At 50.6% G+C, this 11,265-nt stretch overlaps 1 protein-coding gene across 1 annotated transcript in view; it reads right to left on the bottom strand.

Annotated features, from left to right (window-relative positions):
• Positions 1-2,197: 2,197 nt before the first annotated feature.
• Positions 2,198-11,265, bottom strand: part of PRODH2 (proline dehydrogenase 2) — an 18,379-nt gene continuing 9,311 nt past the window's right edge. The window contains exons 5-10 of the mRNA XM_004388102.1: positions 8,757-8,837; positions 8,519-8,674; positions 8,277-8,443; positions 4,043-4,153; positions 3,516-3,601; positions 2,198-2,396 (exon numbers count right to left, since the gene is read on the bottom strand). Of these exons, the coding sequence (XP_004388159.1) occupies positions 2,227-2,396; positions 3,516-3,601; positions 4,043-4,153; positions 8,277-8,443; positions 8,519-8,674; positions 8,757-8,837 (771 nt within the window). The 3' untranslated portion in view covers positions 2,198-2,226. The remainder of the gene's footprint in view (positions 2,397-3,515; positions 3,602-4,042; positions 4,154-8,276; positions 8,444-8,518; positions 8,675-8,756; positions 8,838-11,265) is intronic.

Below are 11,265 nucleotides of genomic sequence, written 5' to 3'. Positions count from 1 at the left end.
GGATAGGGAACGTAAGGGTAGGAAAAGGCTGGGGGGATAGGATCTGGGCCTGGAAAAGGAGTCTGAAGGCTTAGGAAGCCGGTCAGACTGAAGGCTACTGGCTGGAAGAAAAGGGGCCTGAGGATTAGGATCTGAGAGGGGGTGGGGTCTATGAGCTGTGAGAGGGGTACTTGAAAGGAAGGTCTGAGGGTGGGGTTTGCGGGCTGGGGAAATGGGCCTGAGGGCAGTGGGAGAGATCTGAGGGAGGAGAGGGGTCTGAGGGTAAGGTCTGCCCATCCTGCTGTGAGAGGGTCTGCTGGTGGGAGTTGTGGTCTGAAGTCTGAGGACATGCTTGTACTTTGCAGGCGGGGTCTACAGGCTGGGGAAGGGGTCTGAGGATTCTGTCTGCGGACTAGAGGAAGGGTCTGCAGAATGGGGACGGAATCTGATAAAGGGGTGGGGTCTACGAGTTGAGGAGGGGCTTGCAGATTGGGGTGGGGTCTGAGAGCTGTAGGAGGGGTCGGCGGGAGGGGAGGGGTCTGTGGGTTAGGGGACAAGTCTAGTGGAAATCTTGAGGGCCGGGTAAGCACTAAGGGGTGGTTCTTGGGACGAGACCTCAGTCAAGGTGGCTTAGCACGTACCTATGGGTTCCGGATAGTGATCAACACGTGACTGCCACGTGACTCCAGGAGCACTAGTTGTGGCGGGAGTCCTAGGCGCATGCGCATCAGTGGTCTCTTGCTATGCCTGCGCAGTAACCGCCCTCCTCGGAGAGGATCCACCACCGCCGTGGGGTGACCCCCAAGAAGAGACGGCAATGTCTGATATGCACCCTAGAGCTTTTGGCTCAGCCCTGCACATTCCCTCCCCCACCCCCAGGACCTCTTCGGAAGCCTCAGGCCCTTCCTGATCCCTGTACAGCTGTACTTGGCTGTTTTCTTCCTATTTAGTCCCTCCGTCCCTGCCCCAGACTCTCCCCTGAGACCCAGACCTGAGGGTCCCATGGTGTCCTGAACACCTCCCCTTGAACATCCCCTGGGACCCTCACACCCACAGGCTCCCACACTGACCTCAGTATATCCCAAACCTGCCCTTCCTCCCTTGTCTGCTTCAGGGTTGACCCCACCGTCTCCCTCTCCAAGCAGAGCCCTGGGCGTCACCCTGGACGTCTAGCTCCCATCAGCCTCGTATCCTGTCCACCAGTCCCTCCTCCTCTCTTCACAGCCCTGCCCTGCTCCAGCCCTCTGGCTTCCCTGCCAGCTTCTCCTGGGCTCCCGGCTTCAGTCTCCCCCTCTGCTCCACCCTCCACATGGCAGCTGGGGGGATCTTGTTCCTCACCTGCATAAAACCCTCCCTGACTCCCCAGTGCCCCTGGGACAGAGTCCAAACCCTGCAGTCTGGCACCTAGCCCTGCCCACCCCTCCAGCCTTGTCTCCCCAATCTGCTTCACACTTCTCTGTTTTGGCACACGCCCTTGCCTTTACATGCGCTTCTCAGTTTTCACCTGGTAACTCATCTGAATTCTCCTGCCGTGAAGCCCTCTTGATCACCCCCAGGCGGGTCAGGCACCTCCCACAGCCCCCAAGGCGTCCCCCAACAGCACTGAATACTTGCTTCCAGCACCACAGCCCTGAACTTTCTGAGCCATCACGGCCTGAGGATGGCTTGTCTTCTCCCACTGACACCATCCCCATGAGGCAGGGCCTGGAGTTGTCATCATCACTGCTGTGTCCCCAGCATTGTTAATCTCCAAGCTAGCCCAGAAGGGACCTCAGAAAAATGCTTGCTCAATGAGAGGAAGATTAGGCTCTCCCTCTGTCCCCGCTGGACGTGAGGCCTTGCTGCGGCCTCATTGCCTCAGCGTCTGCTCTTCATCTCTGGAATGGGCACCTAGTGAGGTGAAGAAAGGCCCTTCACTGGCCACTGACTGGATGAGTCGAGCTGGACCCAGGCCCATCCCAGTATGGGGTGCCTCAGGGCTGGGAGCTTCACTAGTCTTTGCCCAGTGCCCCTGCTATGCTATCTGGGTCCCAGGAGCCCTTCCCTGAGGAGGCGGCTTCAGTGGAGGGCAACAGCCTGGGCAGGGCCTCAGCAACTTTATTGATCACCCCACATGCTGACAGGGTTCCCTCAGCCCCCCCCCACCCCAGCAGCCTCTGCTGTGACCACCACAGGTGCTGATGGGGGTCCCTCATCCCCCACCCAGCAGCCTCTGCTGTGACCACCACAGATGCTGACGGGGGTCCCTCAGGCCCCCCCCAGCAGCCTCCGCCGTAGCTCTCGACCAAGCAGCTCCTGTTCCCTGCGGGCGCCCTGCAGCACACTCCGGTTCTCCTGGGCCCTCCGGATCAGGTAGGGGATCACCTCCTCCAGGGAGCCATAGGGGATGGACTTATACACAGCATAGCCAGCCTGCCCTGAAGGGAGAGGGTAAGTGGGGTGTGGGCCCCGGCCTGTGGAGAGGCTCCCCTAGGCCCCATCTGGAGCAGACTTCTATCTCTGAGAAAGTGACAGACTAGGTGAGTTGGATACACTTTCCCACTTAAAAAAAAAAAAAAATTCTAGAGCAAACGTTTTTTCAATCTTCTTAAAATTATTAAAATGATGCCCAAAGAATAAGGAATTATTAATTCAATAATTAAGAGAAAGGCTGCAACCACAGGGTGAGGGTTAATAAGAAGTCAGTTGTCCCGCTTGCCCCCACTCCCAGGGTATATGGTATAGACCATGACCTGTCAGAAGCACGAACAAATCTGTCTTGGAAGAAGTACAGCCAGAGTGCTCCTTAGAAGCAAAGACGGTGAGACTCCGTCTCACATACTTTGGACCTGTTATCAGGACGGGTCAGTCCCTGGAGAAGGACATCATGCTTGGTAAAGTGGAGGGTCGGTGAAAAAAGAGGAAGACCCTCAATGAGATGGACTGGGCAGTGGCACCAACAACGGGCTCAAGCATAACAAACGATCGTGAGGATGGCGCAGGACCAAGCGGTGTTCCATTCTGTTGTACACGGGGTCACTATGAGTCGGAAGTGACTCGACGGCGCCTAACAAGAACAACAACGACTCCCAGGGAGTGCCCTTGGCCATAAACAGAGCCAGGAAGAAAACAAAAAAAGTCCATCCCGGACGGAGTTTGTAGCTGTGGGTTCGCCCCTTCCCAGATCTGCAACACAAATTTGCATCCCTGGGATTGTCTCAAGAAACCTCAAGCTGTGAATTTAGGGTAAAATGGGTTTGAACTCCTTAGTGTGTGGCAGCGGACAACATAAATCCTTTTGTCTCAGGCCCTTGGGAGGCAGCACAGTAAAGATAACAAGGCACACGGGAAACAAGACAGAACGACTGAGAACCAGAAAAACACAACAGACAGCAGACAGACACGGCTCTGCGAGGCCTCAGATAATGGAACAGCAGATCTAGCGGGAAGCATGTGGCTGCTGGGCCAGCTGCAGGCTCTGGATGGGAGGCTGGCCCGGCATTGTTAGGGAACGACAGAAGAGGCCTAGCTGGGAGGGGAGTGGGTCATTCACATACCCAGTGCCAGGGAGACGTGGTCACACATCCCCAGAAGTTGTCCAAAACAGACAGGCCCATCCAGAGGAATGCCCAGCTCCCACATGCTACAAAAAAAGGACACATCCTTAATCCAGACAAGGGCTGGACTCAGACCTGAAAGTCAGCCATTATGTACCTATATGACTTCAAGTTATTAAAACAGTACAGTATTATAAACTCAGTGATAATAACCACTGCCCTGAGCCCCTTGAGAGCTGCCCAGGAGATCCTAGCCCTTTCCTCAAACCCTAGGACTTCCCCATGCCCCAGCAAATAAGGGTGATGCTTTGTCCAGCCAGAGGCCTACAGCGCTAGCCACGCTGATGCCTGGGTGTGGCAGGGGTTGAATAGTTTGAGTATCTCCCCAGAACCCCTCCTAAACCTAGTGGCCCCACACCGTTCTTTCCCTTGTTCTATGTCCACCACCTTCTACCCGGCCTGGAAGCAAGGAAGAAGACGGAGGAGGTTTCTTATAGATACCCACTTCCCTCTCCCCTGCCTCGTACCGCTTGGTTGCGTGGCGGACAGATTCCTCATTGTGGGAAGCCACCATGAGGTGACACAGGGGGCCACGGCGGGACACGTGGGTCAGCATCAGCTCCAGACAGCGGCTGTAACTGCAGAGATATGCCAGATTCGGCTCAGGCAACTGGTGAGGGTCAAGCCGCAGGGATTGACGATTCCTGCCCTTGGGAAGTTAGCTGGATGCCGTTAAGGGCAGGGTGTCTGGAGTCAGAAAGTATCCCCACTCCTCCTGCACCAGCTGTGTGACCCTGAACAAGTCGCATCCGTTCTTTGAGCCATTTTTCTGTTCTGTGTCAATGTGAGTTCTCCTAACAGCGCCACCTTGAGGATGGAGTGAGACGGTGACTCAAGGGCAGTCACACACACGCGATGACACGTTGTTGTGGTTAGATGCCATAGAGGTGGTTCTGACTCATAGCGACCCTGCGTACAACAAAACGAAACACTGCCCTGTCCTGCGCCATCCTCACAACCGTGGTTACGATTGAGCCCATTGTTGCAGCCACTGTGTCAATCCATCTCGTTGAGGGTCTTCCTCCTCTTCAAGATGACATGTGCCCAAGGTTATCCACTACATTGCCTTGTTTACAGAGCAGGATTAGAAACCAGTGTTCATTAGCGGAGAACTAGCACACAGAGAATAGTGGAGTACCACGAGCCGTGAAAAAGAGCGGGGACGCTCTAGACACTGGTAGGGAACAGTGACAAGACTGGCAGATGCTTTCTGAGCTTGCTGTAGCTCAGGTGCCACCCTATGTGCTCCACCTGCTCTGCTGGTTATTCTCCGTTGCCTTCTGCATCTGTCCTCTGCCCTTCTCTGTTCTGTATCGTCCAGGAAGGCATTGGCAGGAGACCAGAAGGCAGGAGAGGAGAGAGCTCGGGGTATTTCACCCCTCAGCCCCCTCCGTTGTGCACCCTGGCTGTGTTTTGTGTATGGCCACGGCTCCTGGTGGGTGGTCCCTCTTCCTCAGCTGTAGTGTAGGCGCCCAAACAGCTTCCTGCTCTTGTGTGTTCTTGGGTGCCTCATCATTCCTTCTGAGTTCCCCTAACTTTGCCCACACGTGTATAAATAGTCCCTTCAGTAAAGTCCTTCTAATTAAACCCCTTCGCATGGAATTCTGTTTCCTCTGGAACCCTGCCTGACACACCTACATTTCCTCATTTAATCCTCAAACCAACTCTGTGAAGTAGGTGTTCTTATTATTCCCATTTTGCAGAGGGGAAGACTGAAGCTGAGAGATACTAAGTCTCTTGTCCCAAGGTCATACAGCTGGAAATGGCTGAGCTGAGATATGAACTTAGACTGTGATCTCCAGAACTGGAGCTTGTTACCTCTAGACCGTGCTGCATTTGAGGTACGCAGTCAAGTGGAAAAGTAAAGAGCAGTGTGTAGGCATGCCTTCTGTGCCCAAAGAAGGAAAAATAAGAAAATATTTTTGCGTTTGCCTGTCTGTGTGTACAAACGCACTCAGGAAACGGTGTGGAGCAGGGAGACTCCGTGACTAGATGGAGATGTGGGTGGAAGTGAGATATGTCAGCAGATTTATTTTCATATCATTTTGATTTCTGGACCATGTGAACTTATTATTTATTCAAAATCTATATTAAAAAATTAATGGTACCATGTTGGAGAGAATGTGGAGAAATTGGAACTTTCGTCCATTGCTGATGGAATGGTGCAGCTGCTGGGTAAAATGTTTTGGCTCTTCCTCAAAAAGTTAAACACAGAGTTGCCATGTGAACCAGGAATCCATTCCTAGGTATACACCCAAGAGAAATGAAAACATATGTCCACACAGAAACTTGTACACGAATGTTCATAGCAGTATTATCATAATAGCCCCCAAATGGAAACCACCCAAATGTCTCGCTGACAATTGGATGAATATAATGTATCATATACATACAATGGAATATCATTCAGCCATAAAAAGAATGAAATACAGATGCGTGCTACAACATGAACAACCTTGAAAACGTTATGCTAAGTGAAAGAAGCCAGATACGAAAGGCCATGTATTAAATGATTTCATTTATATGAAATATCCAGACTAGGTAAATCTGTAGAGACAGAAAGTCCATCAGTGGTTGCCAGGGGCTGGGAGGAGGGGGAATGGGGAGTGACTGCCAATGAGTACAGCGTTTCTTTAGGGGGTGATGAAATGTTCTGGAGTTTACAGTGGTGATGGTTGCACAATCCTGTGAATATACTAAAAACCACTGAGCAGTAGACTTTAAAATGGTGGATTTTATGGTACGTGAATTATATTTCAATAAAAAATTAAGGGTACCAGCTATTAAGCCTGTGGACACCTAAAGACGATGAAGAAAGAAGACCAAAGATGTATTGATGCCTTTGAATTATGGTGTTGGAAAAGAATATTGAATATACCATGGACTACCAAAAGAATGAACAAATCTGTCTTAGAAGAAGTACGGCCAGAATGCTTCTTAGGAGCAAGGATGGCAAGACCTCGTCTTACTTTGGACATATTATCAGGAGCAACCAGTCCCTGGAGAAGGACATCATGCTTGGTAAAGTAGAGGGTCACCAAAAAAAAACGGAAGACCTTCAATGAGATGGATTGACACAGTGCCTGCAACAATGGGCTCAAGCATAACAGAGATTGTGAGGATGGCGCAGGACCGGGCAGGGTTTCATTCTGTAGCACATAGAGTCGCTCTGAGCGGGAACTGACTCGACGACACCTAATAGCAACAACAACGACATGGACACGTGTGTGCTTAGAGGCTCTCATGAGCCTTGTATGCAGTCCTGGGTTCATACTAGGACATGGCCACTTGCCCTGTAACCTTGGGTAGGTTTCTCCAGCTCCCTCAATCTCTCTTCATGCCACTGTAAATGGAGTCAGACTCTGTAGACTCCATGAGGACAGGGGAGCCCTGGTGGCAGAGTGGTTAAGAACTTGGCTGCTAACCAAAAGGTCAGCAGTTGGAATCCGCCAGCTGCTCCTTGGAAACCCTACGGGGCAGTTCTACTCTGTCCTATAGGGTTGCTATGAGTCGGAATCTACTCAATGGCATTGGGTTTTTTTTTATGAGGATGGGGTTGGGGGCCACGTTGGTCACTGCTGTGACCCCAGGGTTCAGCACAGGTCCTGATCTAAATCAGGTGGTCAGCAAGTGTGTTAAATGAATAAATTCTTTCTTCCCAGGGCCCTGGAATAGGAGGGGTCCAAGAAGCTCACCCATATTGGACCCCCAGCACAGGGTGATTTGACGAATGGGTAAGAATGCAGGTTCTAGAGCCAACTTGCTTGAGCTCAAATCCTAGCCTTGCCACTTACTAACTATGAGACATTAGGTAATTGACCCTCTGTGTCTCAGTTTCTTCCTCTGTGAAGTGGGAATAATATTAGTATCTGCTCGTTGGGGTTGTTTATTCATTCATTCAACAGACATGTACTGAGCACCTACCAGGTACCAGGTACAATTTTAAGCACTGAGTTCATTTGTTCGGCAGTGAACAAATCAGAAACCTCTGCTCCCCTGGACCCACAGTCTAGCGGGGGAGAAAGGCAATGGGCAATTGAATACATAAACTGCATAGAATCTCAGATACTGTTAAGTGCTAAGGAGAAAAATAAATTCAGGAAGAGGACAGAGAGAGGATGTTGAGTGTTCCAGGTTTTGATAGGGAGGGCAGGGAAGGCCCCCTGAGAAGGTGCCAATAAGTCAAGACCTAAGGAGGTGAGGGATTGAGTCATGTGGCTATCTGGAAGAAGAACTTTCTGGGCAGTGACACAGGAGGTGCAAAGGCCCTGGGAATCCACAGGGAGGCCAGTGTGGCTGGAGTGAAGTGAGTGAGGGCAAGAGGGAGTGGAAGAGACGGTGGAGAGGTGATGGGACCAGATCACGCAAGGCCTTGTGTGCCACTATAAGGATTTAGGGTTTATTGAGGGTGCAGTGTGGGGCATGGAGGAGTTTTGAGTGTAGGAGCACTATGATTTGGCTCCTGTACTAACAGGTTCCCTCTGGCTAGGTTTGAGGAACGGGGTGGGGCAGAGGAGGGAGCAGGGAGACCCAGGAGGAGGCTGCCCCAATGGTTCAGGTGGGAAGTGTCTTGGACCAGGGGGAAGGAGTAATATGTAAACACCCAGGATACTCAGCACAGAGCCGGATGGGTGTTGAGCCCTCACTAAATATTAGATGTTATTATTATTTCTCCCAGAGCCTGGCCTGGCCCAGTCCTACCTCTGACTGGTGGCCTCATAGTCAGGCTGAGTGGGATCTTCGGTCCTTTGGACCCGGGCCACCTCTCTCTCCTTGTCCAGGTAAGCCCCTCGTACCAGCTTCACTCCAAAGGCCAAGCCAGCCCTGTCTGCAGCCTCAGCATCCCGCCTCAGCTGCTCGTGTGTGTCCTGGCAGGGCACACAGGCAGGTTCAGATCATGTCGATGGAACACCAGCCCCTGATCCCCTGAGCCCACCACGTACCTTCAGATAGGCCTGGTAAGTGTTCCAAACCCAGGGCCCACCCTCCCTGGGGCTGTTCCAGCGCAAAGCCAGGGCAGCCACGAGCAGAGAGAGGGCAGGATTCAGCGAGGTATACTCAGCATCCATCAGGAGCCTCACGTGCTGGGTCCGGGCGTGCTGAGGATGCAAGAGACTGTGGTCAGGGTGCCAGGGGTGCCCAGCAGATGCAGGGGTGCCAGGCCCCAGCAGAAGGCATTACCTGTACCACACAGTGCAAGCGACTCAGAGAGGCCCAGAGATGCTGGTTCTGCTCAGCGTTGAGGCAGGAGACCTGGAGGTCCTGGGGGGTGGCAGGGGAGGCAAGAGGGACTCAGGGCTGCTGGACTTCCCAGGGTCTAAGCTCCCACTCCCACCATCAGGCAGGGGAGAAAAAGTTTGGTAATTGTTAGAAATCTGAAAGGTAGCAATAACACATAGACACTATTTATTGAAGTATAATACAATGGCTGAGAGCCCAGAATCTGGGTTCAAAATCCTGGCTCCATCATTTACTGCGTGACCTTGATCAAGTCATATATCCTCTACAAGCCGCAGTTTTCTCCTCTGTAAAATGGAGATGATAATGGTACCTACCTTTTAAGGTTGTTGCATCGATGAAATGTGTTAATGTGGGTCTTAGACTGGGCTCTCTAGAGGAGCAAACCAGTGAAGCCTATATATATATAAATATATATGCAGAGAGATTTATTTCAAGGAAATGGCTCATGCAGTTGTGGAGGCTGGCAAGTTCCAAATCCATGGGTCAGACATCAGGCTGGAGGCTTCTCCTGACTCACTTTGTTGTAGGGGCTGACAAACCCCAAATTGGCAGGTTAAACAGTAGGCTGCTGGCTCACATCCCAAGAACCGGAGGTCAGAGGATGACGAGTTGGATGCAGGATCGAGAGAGGGCAAGCTTTGCCAGAATATCCATATATAGTGGATGCAGGCCACAGCCCCAAGGAAACTCCCCTTTCAAATGATTGGCTGCTCACAACAGATCACATCACTGCAAATCATGGCCTAGCCACGTTGATACATAATCTTAATCATCACAGTCCACCCTTGTCAACTTGGCACCTGTACACATCTCCTTAAACCATACATAGTCTTTAAATAAAGACAATATAAAATCATATTTGCACCTAACATGATACAACTAACAAGCATACAAATGAAAATGCACTAGCCACATTTATATCTTATATTTTACAATAAGTAATGGAATAAGGGAGGGAAGAAAACAAAGCTATTTGCTATGTATATATATATAAATATATATACATACACACATACACGCATAACAAAACAAGGAAGAAATACTCATAACAATTACAGTCCTCACTTCTGCAACTGATCATGTGGTCATAATTGGTTTTAGAACTACCTTCTTCCACCACCCATTCCATATTCCCTTTGCCCTCAGCAAGCACCTCAGCTGGTCGTGGTTCTTTAACTGGTGGGGTGACCCAAACCTTCATTCCTGAAGGGTCTGGGCCATTAGTGGTCACGTTGTAATTGAGTTGCTGTAGTTTTTCATTGACTTTAATCTCAGAACATAGTAATACTAAGAGACGCCCTAAGGGATCTCCTGCATTCCAGACATGCTCTCCTTTACCTCTATTATGTAATATCAATCCGATTTCCTCTTGGTAATCAGGATCAATCACACCAGCCAATATGGTAACTCCCTCTTTGCTTGTTGATCCAGAGGCATAAGAAGCCCAAAGTGGCCAGGTGGCATTCTTTACTTCAAGTCAATGGAATCAGTGATGTGTCTCCAGGTAGGAGCATTCCTCCCTTTAGAACTAAGACCTCTAGACCCACAGAGCATATGGTGGTGAGGACAGGAAGCAAAAATTTTGTGAGTGGGTCACTGGGGGTAATAGTGAGTGGTACCACTCCCATTTCTCCATCCCTTGATTCCTGGACCTGTGAATTCTGGCTATGGGAGAAACAGCACCATATATTGGGTGCTTGTTGAGAGCATATACAGCCTCCTGGAGAACTTTGCCCCAACCCTGCAAGGTATTGCCACCTATCTGGCACCATAATTGTGTCTTTAGAATGCCATTCCTTCATTCTATCAAACCAGCTCCTTCAGGATGATGGGGAACATGATAAGACCAGTCAATTTCATGACTATGGGCCCATTGCTACATTTCATTTGCTGTGAAGTGAGTTCCTTGATCTCAGGCAATGCTGTGTGGGACACTGTGACAGTGGATAAGACATTCTGTAAGTCCACGGATGGTAGTTTTGGCAGAAGCATTGCATGCAGGGAAGGCAAATCCATATCTACAGTAAGTGTCTATCCCAGTAAGAACAAAATGCTGCCCTTTCCATAATGGAAGCAGTCCAATGTAATCAACCTGTCACAAGATTGCTGGCTGATTGCCCTGAGGAATGGTGCCATATCCAGGACTCAGTGGTGGTCTCTGCTGCTGGCAGATTGGGCACCTTGCAGTGACTGTAGCTGAGTCGGTCTTGGTGTGGAAATCTGTGTTGCTGAGTGCATGCATAACCTCCATCCCTGCCACCATGGCCATTTTGTTCATGAGTCCATTGGGCAATGACAGGAGTGACTGGGGAAAGAGGATGACTGGTTTCCACAGAACACTTCATCCTATCCACTAGTTTGTAAAATCCTCCTCTGCCGAGGTCACACTTGGTGAGCATTCACATGAGACACAAATATCTTCACTTCTTTGGCCCATTCAGAGAGGTCT

Source organism: Trichechus manatus, unplaced genomic scaffold (genome assembly GCF_000243295.1).
Source record: "Trichechus manatus latirostris isolate Lorelei unplaced genomic scaffold, TriManLat1.0 scaffold00207, whole genome shotgun sequence".
Lineage (NCBI taxonomy): Eukaryota > Metazoa > Chordata > Mammalia > Sirenia > Trichechidae > Trichechus > Trichechus manatus.
The sequence above is the reverse complement of the archived record's forward strand: the minus strand, read 5'-3'. Positions and strand labels throughout refer to the sequence as shown.